Source organism: Mizuhopecten yessoensis, unplaced genomic scaffold (assembly GCF_002113885.1).
Source record: "Mizuhopecten yessoensis strain PY_sf001 unplaced genomic scaffold, ASM211388v2 scaffold4899, whole genome shotgun sequence".
NCBI classification, from domain to species: Eukaryota; Metazoa; Mollusca; class Bivalvia; order Pectinida; family Pectinidae; genus Mizuhopecten; species Mizuhopecten yessoensis.
The window spans coordinates 65,037-88,666 of NW_018405777.1; the positions used below are offsets into that span (position 1 = coordinate 65,037).

Here is a 23,630-nt window from a genome sequence, read left to right on the forward strand (position 1 = left end):
TGGGTGGTTAAATCACCTTTTCACACCTGAAGAGTGTTGGTTAAATCCCCTGTACACACCTGGAAAGTGGTGGTAAAAATCACCTGTTCACACCTGAAGAGTGTTGGTTAAATCACCTGTGCATACCTGGAGATGGGTGGTTAAATCACCTGTATATCCCTGAAAAGTGGTTGTAAAAATCACCTGTTCACACCTGAAGATGGGTGGTTATATCACCTGTTCACACCTGAAGAGTGGTGGTTAAATCACCTGTACATACTTGAAGATGGGTGGTTAAAACCCCTGTACACACCTGAAAAGTGGTGGTAAACCCCACCTGTTCACACCTGAAGATGGGTGGTTATATCACCTGTTCACACCTGAAGAGTGTTGGTTAAATCAGCTGTACACACCTGAAGTACACACCTGGAGATGGGTGGTTAAATCACCTGTTCACACCTGAAGATGGGTGGTTAAATCACCTGTATATACCTGAAAAGTTGTGGTTAAATCACCTGTACACACCTGAAGATTGGCATCCTAAGGTTGTCACCAGCGGCAATGTAGGGAGCCTTGATGCTGTAGTTCCACAGTATGAAGGTCACCAATATGTAGTCAAGGTGACTTCTATGTAGGGGAATGTAGATCACAGGATTTCCTCTCTACAAAACAAGATTAACTTCTGTATTTTACTTCTAAACTCACGTTCAGTAATAAAGCCCACCTGATGATGTACAGATCTGACTGATGATGGGGCACATCTTGAAATCAGTATGTACATACAGTAAAACCCTGCTAACTCAAACTCGTAGGGTCAAGATCAATAGTTTGAGGAATACAAGGTATTCGACGAATCTGAGGTTCGACCGACATCATCATTTTTTGATCAGGTGGGACAACAGACAGTACGAGCACTGCAAATATCACGGATAGTAGATGATGGAAGAAAAAAAGAAGTTTGATCGAGAAGACAGCATTTAATAAGATTTAATATAGCTAAACAATGAAAACATATAGCTTACAAGAAAGTAAATAAAATTCAAAAGCTGCATGTGTAACGTACTTGTTGTTTTGACATTGTCCGCCATACTGTAATCGGCTGCGTTAATCTTACAAAATATCAAAACGAGAGGAACTGTTTGATCATTTTAATTTAAAAAGAAGAAAATCTTTAAGTTGAGTCCCTGTTATCATAATGTTGATTGAACAATTAACTTTGAAATTAACAATCATGACGTATTCAAGTTTAAATATCTTTTAAGTTGGTAGAGAATCTGCTATGTGATTTCTGCTCATTATTGCCATGCCAAAATATGGTTTTACACACCCAGTGAGTTAACACTTCCGCCAAATCATCAATATCAAAACATTGTCTGGAAAAAATAAATATGTACACAAAATGATAACGCAGTTACAACAGGGTAACGGTACAGCTACTTAATGATACTGCCGTTAATCCTCTAATTATCTGATGTCCAGCCAACACCTGTATAAACACAATGAGCAAGGACCGCAGCCTTTGTCTCTAGACATGTCAATGGCAGTGCTGGTATGATACACAGATAAAATAACTGTCAGGCGGGACAGGTCACACCTGTTCGACAAAGAGATAGGATTAATACTATGACCATGAAGAGTCGGGACAATTTTTTGTTCGAGGAATACGGGGTATTCGAGGAACAACGGTTCAACTAATCCGGGGTAACTTTACAAAGAATATGTACAAACTTGGTCGGGACCAAACGAACTATCGACGAATAAGGGGTATTCAAGTAAACCGAGTTCGAGGAAGTGGGGTTTAAACTCAAGAAGATGCTTTGTACCCTTTTACCCCCATTTTGAGACTTAGTCACCTGAGACATGGTCTCACTAACCTTTTACATGTAAGGATCCCTGTCCCACTGCACTCTGGTTTTTCGTATATACAGTAACCTCCCCTTAATTTCCTTTTTGATATACATATACAATGTACTATACTTGGACCAGCACACTTCTGTTGTCCGATGGCTTAGCTTAATTATTTTTCATAAAAATTTCATAAATTAACTTTAGATTTTCCCTGAAGGTAAGCAATGCCTTTTCTGTGCATAAATTTTGTAAAGGAAACGCATCCTTAGTCAAGATTTTTACAGCACAATTCTAGGCAAATTCACAGGTTACTTTCTCCTGGAGAAAGCATTGCCACCCATCTCCTAATTTTTTGTTTTTATCATTTTAATTACGTTCCCAAATTTTAACGCCTTCTTTCTGTTTTTAAGAATGTGTGCCTTCAATTTAGCTATGATATTCCAGGGATACAGTGGTGTAAGTGATATTCCAGGGATACAGTGGTGTAAGTGATATTCCAGGGATACAGTGGTGTAAGTGATATTCCAGGGATACAGTGGTGTAAGTGATATTCCAGGGATACAGTGGTGTAAGTGATATTCCAGGGATACAGTGGTGTAAGTGATATTCCAGGGATACAGTGGTGTAAGTGATATTCCAGGGATACAGTGGTGTAAGTGATATTCCAGGGATACAGTGGTGTAAGTGATATTCCAGGGATACAGTGGTGTAAGTGATATTCCAGGGATACAGTGGTGTAAGTGATATTCCAGGGATACAGTGGTGTAAGTGATATTCCAGGGATACAGTGGTGTAAGTGATATTCCAGGGATACAGTGGTGTAAGTGATATTCCAGGGATACAGTGGTGTAAGTGATATTCCAGGGATACAGTGGTGTAAGTGATTGTTTCGAGGATGGATCAGCCTGTTTTTATAACAAGAGGCCCAGAGGGCCTGTATCGCTCACCTGTTTCTTTTGTTACATGCAACAGACATATAGGTAACTTAAGACCATTTGGTAACTAGAACACAAGACATTTTAACATCTCTTAAACGTTCTGACGGTTCTGAAGATATTGTTTGAAACTTAAAATTTTAATTTTAAAGCTTTTAACCAAAGTTGACATTTGAATCCCGATTTGCACTTAAAGTTGACCTTTGACCTCATTACTGTAATGAAGAAAAAAATTCACACAGCTGGTCTTCATAACAAACCTAAGTATCATGACTAGTCAAAATGGTTCTTAGGATATTGTTGTTTGAGGTTTTAACATATTTGACCCCTGTGACCTTGAAAGTAGGTCAAGGTCATGTTAATGAGGAAACTTTATAGCACTCCATCCCAGGTACCTACTGGCAAAATATCATGACCCTGGGCCTTATGGAACTTGAGAAGAAGATTGTTAAAGCTTTTAACCAAAGTTGACATTTGACCCCCGACTTGAATTTAAAGTTAACCTTTGACCTCATTACTGTAATTGAGAAAAATATTCACACTGCTGGTCTACATAACATACCCAAGTATCATGACTCTAGTTCAAATGGTTCTTAGGATATTGTTGTTTGAAATATTTAACATATTTAAACTCTGTGACCTTGAAAGTAGGTCAAGGTCATTTTAATGAGGAAATTTTTAGCACTACATCCCAGGTACCTACTGGCCTAATGTCATGACCCTGGGCCTTATGGAACTTGAGAAGAAGATTGTTAAAGCTTTTAACCAAAATTGACATTTGACCCCCGACTAGCATTTAAAGTTAACCTTTGACCTCATTACTGTTATTGAGAAAAATGTTTGCACTGCTGGTCTACATAACATACCCAAGTATCATGACTCTAGTTCAAATGGTTCTTAGGATATTGTTGTTTGAAATTTTTAACATATTTGACCGCTGTGACCTTGAAAGTAGGTCAAGGTCATTTTAATGAGGAAACTTTATAGCACTCCATCCCAAGTACCTACTGACCAAATATCATGACCCTAGGTCCTACAGTTCTTCAGAAGAAGTTCAAAAGAAAAAGTTGACGGACGGACGACGGACGCTGCAGTATGGCATAAGCTCACATGGCCCTTTGGGCCAGGTGAGCTAATAAACGGATTGGGCAGGGTGTCGTTAACCCTATCCTGTCAGTATTATCACGTTTCAATATAAAGACGATTAACATGAATGACTAGAAAAATATATGGATATTGTGTTAAGATCATCTGGATAAAAAAAAGACAAAAAGTTTGAAGTCAGCCAATGAAAAGGTTTGTATTTACCGCGACAGCTTTTTGCACCATCTCCAACTGTCCTTTGTGTATTTGGACACTGTGCAGGAAATAGGATAGGAACTTCAGCAGGAACCAGCCGGCAAGTCTGTATAAAATATAAACATACCTATGTCCAAATATTATGTGTGTTTCATAACGTTTTTAGAAGCCATCAAGGCAATTATTTGTTAACGTCCTACCAACAGATAGGGTCATTTAAAGACGTGCCAGGTTTTGGTGGTGGTAGGAAACTGGAGTACCCGAGGAAAACTACCAACCTGCAGTCAGTACCTGGCAAATGCTCTACATAGCCAGCAAGGCAAAATCACATAACAATTATTTATGATTAAATATTATAGATATAGCTATTTTTTTACATGAGTTTGTTTGGAGGGGAAAGGTGATACAATGTATAAAAAAAAATTAAAAAAAAAAATCATTTGTAAGACAAAATAACTTCAAGTAAAACTGTTCTCTTCTTTTACATTTTAGCAGAATGATTTAAATTTTCAAATTTACTTTGCAAATGCCTGAACTACCCATGTCTTTCTTAGCTAGTTTCAGACTTTCATCAAGAAAGTCTCTCCCTTTGATACATTAAATATTGTTGGGACCATGAAATAAAACAAAGATAAACAGGTATCTATATATATAGGATATAATAATGGGGTCACCACATATACTGTATAAAGGGAAATTTTCATCGTGGTTTAACTTTTGCCATTTTCACTCTCTTCAATGAGGGCGAATTTATCATGACAGCAAATGTTAGTACACAACCTACAATATATGGTAACTACATGTGATAGGCCAAGATATCACCAGGTGTTTTCAGCAAAGGGCAAATATTTTTACAGGACGAAGTTTTCCCGGTCTACAGTAATAATTAACTAATAGGGTTGACTGTTTAGTTATAATTTCATCAACTTAAATGAAAATTTAACGCTCATTTAAATATGAGATTATGAACTTGATTTTGCGTACCGTAAAAGCCTGTTTGAGATTTTTGCCTGCATTCCACAGAGCAAGTTCTTGGCACCAACATCTCCAGGCAGCATCTGTCCCACACCTTCCTCCGCTAAAAACAGATCATACGTACATTACATGTCATGTGACCATACATTACATCAATCAATGTCATGTGACCATATACTACATCAATCGATGTCATGTGACTATACATTACATCAATCAATGTCATGTGATCATACACTACATCAATCATTGTCATGTGACCATACACTACATAAATCATTGTCATATGACTATAAACACAATTAATATCATGTGACTATACACTACATCAATCAATGTCATGTGACCATACACTACATCAATCATTGTCATGTGATCATACACTACATCGATCATTGTCATATGACTATACACACAATTAATATCATGTGACCACACACTCAATGTCACGTGACTATATATCCTGTTGAATTTTCAAATGACCATACACTGTTAAGTGCCATGTGACCAAACACAATCACAGTGTCATGTGATAATAACGCCACGCGACCATAGTGTCACATGACCTTACAAACATTCAGACAATGTCATCGCTCAGTGGCAGTCTTATACATCTTAACATGAAACAATTCACTGATAGATACTTAATTACAGAGAAACACACCTTCTTCATTCTGCTGCTGCAAAGCTTCTTTGACTCTGAAAGATAAAAGAGAAATGATTAAGCTACAAACATCCTGATGACCCCCCTAGGCCGAGCACCCTTACCTAGGTCTCTTTAGCTGAACATTAAATATATATCATACTACGTCATACATCTTAATGATCTTTAGCTTACAAGTCGGCTCAGAATGCATAATTCAGCATTTAACTGCATTCTACTCTGAATTATAGTCTGATAGTGAGGCTCACCTAGAGCACAGATGTTCAGTATGGTTCCATGTATGGTTAAGTATGAAGAAAAGATGGAAGGAGTACAGAGATGATTCAAAAACAACACCTGTTCCTAGGATCACCAGACTTCCAAACTTTCAAACGCAAATTAAATATACATTTTTCATGGATATCATTCTATAAATAGAATATAGATAAATAGTATTACACTGACCCATGATATTTAACTCCCCTACTATTTATCATATTAATGACAGTAAATAGAGTTACTACGTACCTGTTACAGGTAAGAACGGCCAGTGATACTTCCTTAATCGAGATATGTAGGGGAGTTAAATATCATGGGTCAGTGTAACACTATTTATCATATTAATGACAGTAAATAGAGTTACTACGTACCTGTTACAGGTACGAACAGCCAGTAATACTTCCTTAATTGAGATATGTAGGGGAGTTAACTATCATGGGTCAGTTTAACACTATTTATCGTATTAATGACAGTAAATAGAGTTACTACATACCTGTTATAGGTAAGAACGGCCAGTGATACTTCCTTAATTGAGATATGTAGGGGAGTTAACTATCATGGGTCAGTGTAACACTATTTATCGTATTAATGACAGTAAATAGAGTTACTACGTACCTGTTACAGGTAAGAACGGCCAGTGATACTTCCTTAATTGAGATATGTAGGGGAGTTAACTATCATGGGTCAGTGTAACACTATTTATGGTATTAATGACAGTAAATAGAGTTACTACGTACCTGTTACAGGTAAGAACGGCCAGTGATACTTCCTTAATTGAGATATGTAGGGGAGTTAACTATCATGGGTCAGTGTAACACTATTTATCGTATTAATGACAGTAAATAGAGTTACTACGTACCTGTTACAGGTAAGAACGGCCAGTGATACTTCCTTAATTGAGATATGTAGGGGAGTTAACTATCATGGGTCAGTGTAACACTATTTATCGTATTAATGACAGTAAATAGAGTTACTACGTACCTGTTACAGGTAAGAACGGCCAGTGATACTTCCTTAATTGAGATATGTAGGGGAGTTAACTATCATGGGTCAGTGTAACACTATTTATCGTATTAATGACAGTAAATAGAGTTACTACGTACCTGTTACAGGTAAGAACGGCCAGTGATACTTCCTTAATTGAGATATGTAGGGGAGTTAACTATCATGGGTCAGTGTAACACTATTTATCGTATTAATGACAGTAAATAGAGTTACTACGTACCTGTTACAGGTAAGAACGGCCAGTGATACTTCCTTAATTGAGATATGTAGGGGAGTTAACTATCATGGGTCAGTGTAACACTATTTATCGTATTAATGACAGTAAATAGAGTTACTACGTACCTGTTACAGGTAAGAACGGCCAGTGATACTTCCTTAATTGAGATATGTAGGGGAGTTAACTATCATGGGTCAGTGTAACACTATTTATCGTATTAATGACAGTAAATAGAGTTACTACGTACCTGTTACAGGTAAGAACGGCCAGTGATACTTCCTTAATTGAGATATGTAGGGGAGTTAACTATCATGGGTCAGTGTAACACTATTTATCGTATTAATGACAGTAAATAGAGTTACTACGTACCTGTTACAGGTAAGAACGGCCAGTGATACTTCCTTAATTGAGATATGTAGGGGAGTTAACTATCATGGGTCAGTGTAACACTATTTATCGTATTAATGACAGTAAATAGAGTTACTACGTACCTGTTACAGGTAAGAACGGCCAGTGATACTTCCTTAATTGAGATATGTAGGGGAGTTAACTATCATGGGTCAGTGTAACACTATTTATCGTATTAATGACAGTAAATAGAGTTACTACGTACCTGTTACAGGTAAGAACGGCCAGTGATACTTCCTTAATTGAGATATGTAGGGGAGTTAACTATCATGGGTCAGTGTAACACTATTTATCGTATTAATGACAGTAAATAGAGTTACTACGTACCTGTTACAGGTAAGAACGGCCAGTGATACTTCCTTAATTGAGATATGTAGGGGAGTTAACTATCATGGGTCAGTGTAACACTATTTATCGTATTAATGACAGTAAATAGAGTTACTACGTACCTGTTACAGGTAAGAACGGCCAGTGATACTTCCTTAATTGAGATATGTAGGGGAGTTTACTATCATGGGTCAGTGTAACACTATTTATGGTATTAATGACAGTAAATAGTGTTACTACGTACCTGTTACAGGTAAGAACGGCCAGTGATACTTCCTTAATTGAGATATGTAGGGGAGTTAACTATCATGGGTCAGCGTAACACTATTTATCATATTAATGACAGTAAATAGCGTTACTACGTACCTGTTACAGGTAAGAACGGCCAGTGATACTTCCGGGTATTTATGTATGGTCTTCCTCCTCAGACTGTACACCAGCTGGTCAAACGAAGACTCCAACCAGCCACCGGACCTAAGATCAGAGGTACTATACATCATAGTGTTGTCATGGTGATAACCAACAGATTCTAGTACCTATATTTCTTATCTATATATATCTCTTTTATTTGAATTATCTCCTCCTTAACATCTGACAGTACAAACCAGCCTCAGAGACCATTTGAATATTCATAGAAAATTTGCATCTGTCTATAATGACCTCCTGTCGAATATTTATTATACCCCGGGGGCCAAGGGCCATTTTTGAAGGTAGGTGACACCTGTCTCTAGTTACAACCTGGTTATAATGATAATATCTTTTTGTAAAATACCCAACTGTTTATAGAATTGTCTGAAACAGCCAACTGTCTATAAACTTCTCGAAAATATTAATGGGACAAGTTTAATATCTGACATGATAAACTTTAATTTACATGTCTCTGTTATGCATAAAAAACACAATATATAATATGACTTGGTCAATTGCTCAGATTTTATTTCTGATCTGATAAACTTTGACAAAAGTGGTCATTTCAAAGGTCAAATTCATCAATGAATATAAATTTAAAGATTAAAGAAAGCTATGTCATTCTTCTATCCCTGACAGAATAGGCATACTTGCCAACTTCTCAAAATGTTCATGGGGGAGAAAAGTGGGTGAGGGACACTTTCGACTCGAACCTATACTAACAACGCGTAGCAGAGACAATAGCCATGTCATCACGAAGTATTATCGTCAAGTATATAACCGATTTGCATAGCCCAATAGAAATTGATTTTTATTGTAGACTCTTTCAATTACTTTCCACCATGGCTAATGCTAAAGTCCCTATGACATACCTAAATAGAAATATTTAGAAATATATTTTGTTATTGTCCTACTATCTACCACTAATAAATAATAATATATTTATGAAATTGAAATAATTGGTTACCGGTTATCTATAGTATTATATAGGAAAAGACTAGTATAGGCATAGCCTGTTGTTTTATCCCTTTGTTTGTACTGCTATATTTCTTTATTATTTGTATTATCTTTGTTTTTATTGAAAATAAAATGTTTTGCAGCTGTAAAGATAGATATATTTATAAACTTTAAATACAGTTTGAAAAGTAAGTATTTTTTTTATATGAGATTGCTAAAATCAATTTCAGGAAATGCAGGTTATTCATGATAATTTATTCATAATGTCATTGTCAACTGCAGGGAATGTTTATCGAACAAATCCTTGACAATTAATTAAAGAAAAAATAATAAAAATAATAAAGTTTACTATAGACTATTTAAACATTCGTGTAAATTTACCCAATTTATATATGACTTTAGCAAGTCTATACACGTGCCATGAGCAACGACATATCTTACTGAAAATTTCACTGTCTCTCTCGAATCTATTATCTAATATGTTATAACCAGACAAAACAAGAAATCCCACAAATCAATTGATGAAGTTTCCATTTGAATCTTTGTACATATGTCAAATGAGATAAAATATATCTTAAATGCAAATCTTTTTATATTTTCGTAATAAACCAACTTGTATGCTTTCGTTTATGGTCACCGTTGTTGATCAGGAAGAAATATATTAAATAATTGACTGAAATGTTTTGGAGCAAACCTTGTTTTTTATTAAATCTAATGCCAGTCATCTTTGCCTTTGCATTAAATACATCACTGATGTTCGTGAAATCAATGTGAACTTATAATTAGCAATTATATGAACTCTCAACTTTGACCGTACGGGGTTGAACGACACATGAATCAAAACGCACTCGTCTGGCTGGTTGATATTTACCAATCCTCGGAAATTCGTTTTCCAAAGCAACTTGATATTTTGTTTCATATTTTTGAAGTTTTGCAGTGGGTTTAGAAGGAGTTAATACCTTGAAAACACGAAAATGTGAATGGAAATCTTCAAAATGGCAGATAGCATCTGTGAAGCCAAACACAAATGAGGAAACAATTGTTCTGATTTTTGTTCAGATTAAAAATCGTAACACATCATCGACCACTCCAGGTCGTTTCTGATTGGCTATGATCAGGAGCATTTTAAATATAGTGTTAGGTTTTCCCAAAATCGGAACATTTCCCAATTTTGACAAATACGATCGGGAGGCCTAAATCAGGAGGCTACCGCCTAAATGCTAAATCAGGAGGCTTCCACCTAAATGCTAAATCAGGAGGCTTCCACCTAAATCAGGAGGCTCCCGCCTAAATGCTAAATCAGGAGGCTTCCACCTAAATCAGGAGGCTTCCACCTAAATCAGGAGGGTTAGCTAGTATGAGTATGGTACCTCAGTTCTGTCTTCACATTGAGGATATCCCGGATCCCTAAACTTGCTGTGGTGCTGGATATAAGGTCAACCTACAATAAGATAGTTGAAGAAATATCTGAGTGGAAGTCTATGGTTATCAATACAGATTTAGGTGCAAAAGAATCTTGGTTGATCAGACACTTTATAGACATTGCTGCAAGCAAACACTCTTTTGATCCTGATTAACTGCCATGGCAAATGACACTTGAAGTTTGCAGGGCCTTCTTTGATTCATATTTATTATATTTAATGCTTAGAAAATATTTATGATATTAATAAATGTATCTTTATTATTGCAGTCAATACATTATCATGCCGACAAAAGAGAAACAAAAACATTGACTGAGTATACTGTATAGTCATGCATGGATAAAAATCAAAAATGTAAAATTTTGCGAAATTTTGTTGTTATCTCAATACCCAGCTATATTATACTGACCTTGCTGTCAGGGAGACATGCACAGCATTGACCCATGAAAGGGCGGACAACTCTCAGAGTATCTGCTGTCACAATAGGTGTGGTCTTAAATTGGGCTATAAGTCTGGAAGAAACCTGTGGGTTACAGAACCTATATGAGTCTACATTGATTCACATGTCTCTTACAGCCAATATATCAGTATTTATATATCTCCAAAATCCAGGAGGCACTTTGTCAGCAATAGAATCAAATATAACATTATACTGATTTGATTCATAATTTTCAAACATTCATAAAAGTGGCATACATATTTCAATAATTCTATACCTATAACTACTGTATCTCGAGGCAATTTGTTATCAACAGTGTCACATTTCTCCAACATTCAAATGTATAAACAAATACCAACATTCAAAAATATATACAAATATTTCTTTATAACTAAAACTGCCTGGAGACAACCTGTAGGCACCAAATCTTCAGTAAGCAAGAGGCCCAGAGGACCTGTATCGATCACCTGGTTATGTTTAAAATGCTTGATATGAGGTTAAGATATAGCACTCCATGGTAGGTACTGTATGTACATATGCAATTTCAGAAAGATCCATCCAGAATTTCTGGAGATATAGCAAGAACAAACTTCAAATGTCAAAATCCAAGATGGCGGCCTGGTGGCCATCTTGTTTTAATGAATACACCCTAATAGTAACGGGCACTACTAGACAACTTGATGGAGACATTATTTGAGATAAAATCCTGTAATCCCTATGGTAGAAGAAGGATTTTAAAGGTTTACCTCTATTTCCCCTATTGGGCCCCTCTTCTTTGCCCCTAGGGGGACCACACCCAATGTTTATAAAAAAAGAGGCCCAGAGGCTTGTATCACTCCCCTGGAAATGTTAGCAAAATCGGAGTTGAAATAGCCAGATGTTGCGAGTAGTGTACATGTTGGTTAGTCAGGGGTTATATTTATATGCAATTGGACAAAATCCTGTCATTCCTACAGGAAAAGGAGAATTTGAAGCATTTGCTATGTTTCCCCTATTGGGCCCTGCCCCTCTGCCCCCAGGAGGTTCAGACCCATTGTTCATACAAAATTGGTTCCCCTTCACCAAAGGATGCTTTAGACCAAATATGAACAAAATCCTTTCATTTCTACAGAAGAATTTTACAGATTTTGCTAAATTACACCTATTTGGCCCCACCCCTCAGGCCCCAGGGGGTCAGACCTACAATTTATACAAAATTGATTTCCCTTCCCCATAGGATGCTACTGGTCAAATTTCGTAACAATACCATCATCCCAAAGGAAGAAAAAAGATATTAAAGCCATTCCTCTATATCCCTTATTGGGCCCGTCTCTCTGTCCCAGGGGGGTCAGACCCACCGTTTCTACAAAATTGGTTCCCGCTTACCCAAAGGTGCTTCATAACAAATTTGGTCAAAATCCTGTCATTCCTACAGAAGAAGGATTTTAAAGAATTTGCTGTTTTCCCTATTGGGCTCTGCCCCTTTTCCCCCAGGGGGGGCCACACTCACTGTTTATACAAAATTGAGTCTCTTTTGCCCAAGGATGCTCCAGACCAAATTTGGATGAAATCCCTCAATCCTTATGGTAGGAAAAGAATTTTTAAGGTTTACCTCTATTTCCTCTATTCGGCCCCACCCCTCAACCCTCAGGGGGGCCACACCCAGCGTTTATACAAAATTGAGTGCCCTTGGTCCAAGGATGCTCCAGACCAAATTTAGTTAAAATCCACTAAGCCATTCAGGACTAGTAGCGTTTTAAAGGAAAAGTTGACAGACGGACGACAGACGCTGCGCCATGGCATAAGCTAGCTTTCTTGCCCTTCGGGCAGGTAAGCTAATAACTGGACTACAGTTGTATTTCAATATGACATCAGAAAGGGTTATTTACAATATCTCAGCCAACCCAAAGTTATATTATACGTTATACACATTAAACCTCTGTAGTCTTCAGTAATGGGCAATTTTAACAGATTTGGACAAAACTTTCAGTCCATAAAGCTACTGGTCACACATCATGACGCCTTGACAATTAGACATATTAATATATTTGAAACCTGGCACATCCTTAAATGACCATAGCTGTTCATAAGATGTAAAAGACAAACAAACCAAACCAAGGACCCCCTGTTAACTTGTCATGTACCTTAGTGAAGGTAATTAATGGGAACTTTAAGCTGAATCACAGTCAGCTACAACCCATATTTCATCTTCTTTAACTTACTGAACATATTTGAGCCCTGTGAGAATGAAGGGGGGTCTAGGTCACTTATTTTAACATGGTTGACAGCCCTTCACTAAAGCTAGGTATCGGCCCAATATGGACTCCAGATGAGTTCTATCCAAGATTTACAGACCTAATCTAAGCAATAACCATTGAGGACAAAGGACAACATACAAATTATTCAGACCAGGTCCTTACCAATTGAAACTGAAAAATAATTACTTGTGTACTTTGGGGATATCTCGACTGTATTTTGAGATGTGTGACAACAATGCATAGAAAAACACACCTTTTTTCGAGACAATCGAGACGAATTTCCAAAAGGTATATCATGATTCATGACTATACTGCCAAAAAAAATTAGTTTGATCAACAAATCAAAAGTTGTGTTACATCTCAAATAAATTTAAATTTAAAACAAACTCACAGACACATAGAACAGGGAGTAGAAAAACTAACCGATACTGTCGAAGCTGACGTAGCTCTCCTTCGCTCTCGAACTTTTCTGTGACGTACTGGTCGCACACTATCCCCAAATTTGTCTGTCCAGCGCTGCCTCCCCTCACAAAGAATTCGGCTTGTCAACTGCCCTGTGACCTCCTTTGGTTTAGACGTAGGCGCTGAGGTTGGGGCACGCTGTTCCCATTTCTTATATACCAAATCCAGGTCAGGAGTGACAGTAGTGTTGGTTTTCAACATTGTGATATTTAACACTGACCTGATCAATGCAAATGAAAAATATAGATAGTTATAAACTATTTGGGTTTACAATTGGACAATTCTCATCATCAGCTCTATATAATTTAATTTTGCCTATAGATCTCCCCCATAATCTTTTTTTTGGTATATATCGTATATACCTAAAAAGAAAAACAACTGATGACGGAACTACTTTTTACACTTCAGAATGCAAAATTACAACGCAGCTTTATTTCAGCACAATTGTTAAGTTTACGTAAAAAATAAATAAATCTTTAACTGTGCAATTACAACGTGTTTGTCTACTTTTTTAAAAATTAAATTATAAAGAATGCCCAAGATTTTGTTTTGGTATATACGGCATATACCGGAAAAAAAATGTGCACTTTTTTGCATAAACCGCTTCGGTATATACCTATACCAAAACAAAATCTTGGTAATTCCTTAAATAACTAAATATATATTATAGGTCTACTGTCAGCATAGCTCCATGACACTGGTAAATCATCCAGGAACAGCACAGTACTGTAAGTCACCACCAATGGGCAGGAGGCTTAGAGCCCGGGGCTGAACATGCCCAATATATTAAAATAAGTCATTGACAATTTACATGCTCCAAGTAAATGCAATTCTAAGTGTGAATAAATTCAAAGTAGATAACTAAGAAAAAATAGTCTTTACAACACCTGTATAATCTACCCCTCGTTAGTAAATATCTCATTCATTTGTTTTTAGCACTATGAATTAGTATATATATATACCAGTATGTTCTATCAGTCAATTCATAACAGGAAGCAATAGGTCACCAAAATCTCAGGTCTGACCCCTGGGCCAAACGCTTACCCGCACACTAATGTAGGTCACAGGAAAGGTTTACGTATCTACCACTACTTCTAGTACCAATGTTGACAAATATATACAGTTAGTATATTCTATTATAATAAATGTTTTCTTATCACAGGGATAATCCTGGAGGGGGCCATGGGGCCACTGACCCTTCAAAACTGAAATTGACCCCTATATGTTCCAATATGTTTTTATTTTTACATAGAATGGCCCCTTTTAATTTTAATATGGACTGAAAATTGCTGAAAATGGCCCTCTGCTCTCAATTTCCAGGATTTTCCCTGCTAACAGAATATCTAAATTATTATTCTTATTCCACAAACGTTTTTCTAACACAATATTTCATATACTGTCCTTATTCTATATTTTATTTTTATTTTCTAATAGAATATCTCGCATACTGTCCTCTTTCTATTTAAATACCTCTTCTCCCAAATAAACATTAGTAATATTGCCCTGGTTGTGAAGCAACATAATTAATCAAGAGGGGAAACAAGGAATAATGTTTCCCTACCACAATGAATATTCAATTATTTTACCTAAGTAGAACAAAGATGTAACAATAAAGACGATCAAATACACAGGTTATATCCGACACCTGCTTCATTCTCTAGGATCTCATTAGTGACACATCTTCCTTAATATTCTAGAGAAGCCAAAGTCCGGGAAACTCAAGCAGGTGAGGGAAAGACAATATTTCCCAGTCATGTGATGAAAATAATCCAATCAATTGTGCCATTAGATAGATATTGAGACATAATAACACATTTTCTCCAACACCCTTTTTTCTACTTTTTAAAATTAAAAAGTTTTCACCAGATTACTGTGCATGTTAACCTACAAACTGTCAACATACCTATTTTAGTGCACTATCGTTTTTAACAATGCAAGCTCTGATGTAATAATAAACATAACAAAGGAAGTTGGATTAGTACAATAATGTAAGTGTGGAAAGAACCAATAAAATATTATTACAGTACTGCTAAATTACGTATTTCTACAGTACTGCTAAATTACGTATTTCTACAGTACTGCTAAATAACATATTTCTACAGTACTGCTAAATAACATATTTCTACAGTACTGCTAAATAACATATTTCTACAGTACTGCTAAATTACGTATTTCTACAGTACTGCTAAATAACCTATTTATACAGTACTGCTGCTAAATTACGTATTTCTACAGTACTGCTGCTAAATTACGTATTTCTACAGTACTACTAAATTATGTATTTCTACAGTACTGCTAAATTACGTATTTCTACAGTACTGCTGCTAAATTACGTATTTCTACAGTACTGCTAAATTACGTATTTCTACAGTACTGCTAAATTACATATTTATACAGTACTGCTAAATTACGTATTTATACAGTACTGTACTTTGAAAGTTAAACACATTCAATGATTTTAACACCAAATTAATTTTCAGTTTTAATATAACTCATGGGTGCAAATTGTTCTCTTGATACCGTATATGTGTACAACTTTTGACCCTTTAACCTTGACCAATGAACACAAAATCTCATCATGTGTAGCACCTGATCATGATGTGACTTGTTATTATACTATGTACAGTGATATTATAAACTGAATAGCTAATATCCCCATCCACTATCCAGTTTGTGTGGGATTGTGGGAGGGGGCCCTGGGGTTGAGGGGTATANGGGGGGAAGAGGGGGGGGGGGGGGGGGGGCTATAACTATTATTGACCCTTCTTACCCTGAAAATAATGTAATATAAACAAATTGAACGAAATGAAACATCGACAATACTTCCCGTTCAAAAGAAAACATTAAATATTTTAGAAGTGTTCAGAATAATCAACTTTATTGAATATTGGTCAATTAAGGCCAATTAGCTGATTAATCGACTACAGAATTCACGATCAGTTTTAATTGTGTGTAGATATTTCTAAACATTTTCTTCAGGTTGGTAAGTATGGATTATGAAAAGTTCTTTTTGACCATAAAGCGTATGCACACAAAGGTGTAAAATGTGTACGAGTTGTCCACAAAATCACAAGATCACTACAAAGCATAGCTGGATTGAGTCATTTCGGTATTTATATAACAACTATTGTACATACGCTTACAGCGTAGCCGAAATCGTCGTCGATTTTGTGGCAACTTGTACATATTTTGCACCTTTGTGTGCATACGTCATTTGTCTGATGAAGGTGACAGGGTACATATCGTACAAGTCATCGAAACGTCACATAGAAAATTGTATTGGTTGTGTAAAAAAGAACTTTTCATAACTGTGTGTAGATATTACGGAGTTTTCTGTAGAGTGACTCAAGTCTATCACTTGTTAGATACGTAAACATACAAACAAGACTTAAACAGCAGAAGTGTCCTGATATTTATTGCTATGCTGGCATTATTACCGACTTACTTTTACTTTCAAGTCTGCTCATGGCCACATAGGACTATAAATTACAGACCAACCATTTGAAACGATCTTATTCTTACTAGTACAGTTTTTCATTTCCGTAAGTGAATCGCAACAACAGCATGGAGGATCTGATTATGTATATATCTTTGAAACGATTATTAATCAATAATTGGTTAGCAACGATAACCAATGATTTACCATAATATTTCAACCAATTTCCAACAGATATTTTTCTGCCAAAATTATATGTTCCTGCCGTAAACACTGCTGCTGTTTATTTAGAGAAATGACATCATCATACACACATATATATATATATATATTGATCCAGCCGAACAAGGAATTGATAGGGGAATAGAACGGGCTCCCTGACAAGCACTAGAAAACATTATACAGGCCTAGCCTGTTATCTAACTGTTTCATTCATACAATCAAATTTGTTCAAATGAAAAATATAATAATGGTGTCAAGCCAATCAAGGTTTTACTGTATGTGCTGAATTCTATGAATTCGGCTAAGGTATAGTACTAAGTGTATACAACGTATTAGTAGCCCCCACCACCACCACTACTGTATCTTCAAAGTCTTCATTTAAATGTCATTCAATCGTCCAGGAAAAATAATGCTTCAGACCAAATTTAGGAAACGCCCATTTTGCTTTTCTGTACATGTAGCATTTGGAACCAAAAGCTGACAGTGGACTTACAGAATTATGATGAAGTCACAACACAACACAGGCTTACTTCTTGCCACGTAAATTAATAGATTTGAATGAGGGACATTACATATACCAGGATGCTGTACTAAATACTTTTGTTTAAATAGGTACGTACACATCATGGTTTGTGAAAGAACATCAAAGGTTAATTTTGAAATCCGTAACAAACAAAAAAAAAAAAAAGTTACACGAACCAACCAACCAACTATTTAAGTTACACGAACCAACCAACCATTTAAGTTACACGAACCAACCAACCGACCATTTTAAGTTACACGAACCAACCAACCAACCATTTAAGTTACACGAACCAACCATTTTTAGTTACACGAACCAACCAACCATTTAAGTTACATGAACCAACCAACCAACCATTTAAGTTACACGAACCAACCAACCAACCAACCAACCATTTAAGTTATACAGGGAATCAGGCAGCCCAACAACTGTTACAGAAACTCTAGATGTTCCAGTAAAACATTGATGTACATGTAATATAAAATAAATGTTTATTTTACAAAAAAGATTAAACCAATTGTTGGCCTAAATGGTATCCTCGCTATCTAGGGGTAATGCTCACTTACACTCTCTGCACCCCTGGAATATGTCATAGTAAAATTTTCGGCTGATTGTGCGCCACATTGTTGATGAGACAATAAGACTAGCTTGATCCTTTGTTAGTTTGATGTACATCAAAATAATCTCGCGATGGCGTAACGGTAAAATCGACTGACTTTGAAGTCGGGCATCCCTTCTCTGTAATCAAAGGACAACAATTGGTCAGGTTTTTTACCCGAGACCAATCAAATACCTATTATGCTAGGACTTATTCCAGGGGTGGAGCGAGTGTAAGTGAGTGTAACCCCCTGGAGTATCGATGTGAGGATGCCTAAATGAAAGTGTGCAAAAGTTCTAATGAAATGACAGGATGACAGAAGAAAACAAACCAAAGTGATTAGCACCTTCAGGTGACAGAGACATACCAAGTGTGTGGATAAAATAAATCATAAATAAAGAGGCTTATCACTCCAGTCAACGTTGTCCTGTCATTTTTTATATCTAATGGTACAGGTAAGTATATCATACTTCCTGTTTCCAAACACCTCGACACATGGACTGTGACATGTACACAGTCATAGACTAGGACGTCCTAAGGGCAGCACGCCTGAACTCGGACAAATCTTAAATGCTATATGTATTTATCAAAACCAAACAGTCTACTGTCTATTATCAATGCAAAAATACAATTACAGCGATATAAATATAGTATATTGTGTGGCTTTAATTTAATATCAGGACTTAATTAGTATGTACATTAGAATAAGATAAAATGAAGATAATAGTTCCTTGATAAAACTGTTTTACCATTATCAGTGGGGGTTTTATCTCAATTTTACAACAGCACCTGTTCCTTTATGCATTGGGAAACTAAAGCATTATTTGTACTGAGTTTGGGGATATATTCCAGTTTTGTTTGGTCATTTTGGGAAGATAAGGCACTTTAAGCTATAGGGGAAACAGCCTGTATTTGGCAGTAAAACTGAGCAGAAAAAACCCAATGATTATTGAAACTGGAAGTGAGAGAGTGATTTTTTATTAGTACAGTGTAGTGCCATAATATATAATAGCATAATTATACCATTTACTGTGAACTTAGCCAGACTGTATTAAACGTTACGTATTAATTTAATTAATGTAATTAATTTGTAATGATATCATTAATTAGTGTTAATACACTGTGTGGTAGGACATTCGACCATGATGTCTTTGTCTGCCATATACATACAAGGCATCATTTCTTTCATTAGACAATAGAAGGGCTGCTGTACCCACACAGTACATACAGTATCAGCTCTATTGATTTTTAACAAGATAAACAACTAATTATATATATAGTCACAATGTGGTCACAATATAATTGTGTATATATATATATATATATTGTATAGTGGTGTATTTAGAGACTGTTAGGGTCTATTCTTGGAAATAATAGTCAGAAAGTCAGAAAGCAACCAGAAATTCTGACAAATTACATTATCCATGTTAACCCTTTCAACATTGTGGTGTAGTTAAAGAAATTTACAAAAAAACATCAAACAGTTATTCAGACCAGTTTTATTCATTTTCGTTATATTTTTATAGGGCTTTTAAATAAATGAGACTTTATTTTTGTTTACCTGCCCAGGAAAACAAAGGTGTCGGACGTTTAAGTGCATTCCAGTTAGTTAAAATTGCTCATAGAGGTTAAAACTAGCGCCAGTCGGGGTACCTGAAACATGTATAAATATGTTTTTTGCCTATGGAGCGACAGCTGCATTAACCATGTTTAATAGAACTTTTCTCAACAAGTCAAACCTTCACCAGGTTTGTTTTCATGTTTTAAGGGGAGACAATGATAGTTAAAGTGTTCAATAAAATTATTCTTCAACGGCCATACTTCACTTTAAGTGTTTAAATTGAATCAGTTCATGATTAACTATATATAGCAACAGTGACATTGGCCGTGAACTTGGAACACTGAAACACAACAATGTCCCAAGTATACTCATACTTGACCTTTGCATAAAGTTTGACCAAAATCCATGAAAGAATGAAGTTGCTAAGTGTTTAAATTGAATTAGTTGATGATTTTCTATATATAGCAAGTGTGACCTTGGCCTTGACCTTGGATCCCTGAAATACAACGATGTTCGAAATATACTCATACTTGACCTTTTTATAAAGTTTGACAAAATTTTGTCAAAGAATGAAGTTGCTAAGTGTTTACATTGAATAGGGACGGGACGGACATGGGCAACACTATATGCCCCCCCATTTTATGGCAGGGGCATAAAAATCCCATAAGTACGTCCTGTGGCCATCTTGTTTTTATGATCACTCTCCAAAGTAAACAAACACAACTACAGACCAAGGGAACCTACATGTCAAATTTGAGAAAGATCCTTCCAGAACTTCCTGAGAATGTTCCCTGTCAAAATCCAAGATGGCCACCTGTTGGCCATTTTGTTTACCTGATCAGTCTCAAAAGTAAATATGCACAAGAACAAGCTAAGGTAAACCTACAAACAAAATTTAAGAAAGATCCCTCTGGAACTTCCTGAAAAATAGTGATAACAAACATTCACTGTCAAAATCCAAGATGGCCATCTGTCGGCCATTTTGTTTTACCGATCAGTTAACATGCGCAACTACAGACCAAGGGGAACTTTCATAAAAAAATGAAAGATTCCTCCTGTACTTTCTGAGAAAAAGCTGTACAAGAATTGTTTACGGACGGACGAAGGGTGATTTGAATAACCCACCATCAGATGATGGTGGGCTTAAAAGCAACAAGATGATAATTCAACCCCAGGACCTTAAAACCTTTAGGGGAACGCTCTAACAAACTGAGCTACATGGTCACTAACCAGTCCAGTTTTGCTCCATCCTTCTTTTTTCCAGAATGCCTTTGATCAGGTGACACAGTGGATACTACACCCATCTTTCACCAAATTGGCAGGGGTTTGATTCCCAAATCAAACCGTGAACTAATGGGGTCACCTGCCAAAGCACATGGACTTACTACGGAATCTTCTAATATTTCAGACTACATACATGCTTTAGTCCATTGTCATCTGCGGGATAACTGAGCTACTCGGTAGTGAAGCGGACATAAAACCAATCAATCAATCTTCCATCCAGGCCAACAAGAGTGGTTAATATCACAGGGACTAGAGAATTTGTTACAGAAAGTCTATATAAACCCCTAAATCATGTAAAATTACTATGAACACCTTAGTTTAGGTCTAAATATAGCTGTAAAAAATGATCATGTCCCTGTGGTTGATATCAGTTGATAGAACTTTATTCATAACTGTTGTAAAATAAAGTTCACATACAAAATATTTCTGATCCACAAACACACAAGACAATTCACGTATTCCATTGGGATATTTAGTTGGGGACAACAGTTCGGGAATCAAACTCATTACCCAGCTGAAAATCCAATGACCAGACGATCTACCTGGTGACCAGGAGTTGACCCAAGTCAAGGTTAACACTGATGGTCTGACCAGATACGGGATAAGATAAACAAATCTCAATACCGCAGTATACAAATGCAGGGGACATAGCATACGATAAATATGCAAGTGCACACACGTACCGGTATAAAATCCAAATTTATATTAGGATAAATAATGTTGAACACAGAAGAATTGTTTTTGCTTTGTGGTCATAACTTGAGTGTCTAAGCTTAAGATCAGTTGCATCAATTTTTGACACGCAATTTTGATACCATCGATACAAATGCTGATACGTCCGAGGAAATAGAATCAGGAAACCAGACAAATCCAGTTATTAAACGATTGATAAGCAATGGCCGAGTCAGATCAGTAAAGTCTGATGTCGGCAACAATGACCTCTGCCGGTCATACAAACTTACCTTCGGTTAATCAAGTAGATGTATTACTGTGTCGACATGGTGCAATGTTCCACGCCTAGCTGGGTGGACTTGTTATCTGTTCTAACACTATCACCATATTGTGACCAATGTCCAGTGCAATATGCATGAAGTTGTTCTCACCGGACATGTGCGCATTGAATTTTGTCAACAAGCCCATTACAGAAGAAAGGACAATACTGATTGGTTGACTTTCATTCACCGACCAATCGAAATTGGCGTTGTAACCATTCCGCATAATGAGATATGGTAAAGGAGAGAACCGTATGTCGGTTCCCGGAAATCTTATAATCATATGATGCAATATTTGACACTATATACCCTCAAGACATCGGCGGTCTGCCTTATCGCAGTCACAACAGATCCATCACATCCGTAGTACTATATCTACCTACCAAGGATACCCGTGGCAGGTAGAAATGCCATTCATAATTAATAAGATTGAACCAATTTATTCAAGCAGGCCGCCTGGATACTGTTTGCTATAGGCCTACACGTCTCTGTTTTCAATAATTTTATACAATGCAATTTTCGTTCAAAAAAAATAAAAAAATAAAAAAATAAATCAGTCAACAAATGAAGATTATATATGTTTTTCAATTTTGAAGCTAGAGGTAAATGATAGACTCACAGATAGCTTCCGTGGTATAAATGTGCTTTACAAGTATGTTTATTAGAGCGGATACTAATTCCGAGTTAATTCCTACACATACAACAAATTACAGATACTACCCACAATTTCCCCCAATATCATGTTGCAGAGTTTCACCAATTAATAGGAAAACCAGGTACACACACATATATATATATATATATATATATATACACTACGTCTTCTCTCCCACTGGGAAAACATATATTTGACAAGTACCTGTTCAATAGAGGATGTACGAACGAGGATTAGCATTGGGACCCAGCAAGACAACAACTAGCTATCTCCGTCCCGTCATAACCACGTAATTCACACTGACTAATACCAGAAGTAAATAAGTGTCAACTGATGTTTACATCGACTAGTGTATGTCCCGTGGTTTATTTATAGCTACAAGCTTAAAAGTTCCCCGGGCAATTGAGAAAGTGCTATCGGATCAATGAACATTGACTTTTTGCTATAGCCATACGCTCTGGGTTCTCAACCTCAAACTTTGATTATGTGATCAAACCTATGCACTTTATTGAGGACATGG

General features: G+C 36.4%; 1 protein-coding gene across 2 annotated transcripts in view; it reads right to left on the bottom strand.

Annotated features, from left to right (window-relative positions):
* LOC110450007 (glycerol-3-phosphate acyltransferase 1, mitochondrial-like) overlaps positions 1–23,398 on the bottom strand; it is a 39,543-nt gene extending 16,145 nt beyond the window's left edge. Inside the window, exons 1-9 of one of the 2 annotated variants that reach the window (XM_021497204.1) lie at positions 23,315–23,398; positions 13,801–14,059; positions 11,111–11,224; positions 10,651–10,721; positions 8,282–8,389; positions 5,701–5,735; positions 5,046–5,139; positions 4,071–4,167; positions 505–641 (exon numbers count right to left, since the gene is read on the bottom strand). In XM_021497204.1, coding sequence (XP_021352879.1) covers positions 505–641; positions 4,071–4,167; positions 5,046–5,139; positions 5,701–5,735; positions 8,282–8,389; positions 10,651–10,721; positions 11,111–11,224; positions 13,801–14,040 — 896 coding nt within the window. In that variant the 5' untranslated portion in view covers positions 14,041–14,059; positions 23,315–23,398. Of the gene's footprint in view, positions 1–504; positions 642–4,070; positions 4,168–5,045; positions 5,140–5,700; positions 5,736–8,281; positions 8,390–10,650; positions 10,722–11,110; positions 11,225–13,800; positions 14,060–22,425; positions 22,603–23,314 lie in introns of those variants that run through there. The other variant, XM_021497203.1, reaches the window with a different exon arrangement.
* Between the last annotated feature and the right edge of the window lie 232 nt (positions 23,399–23,630).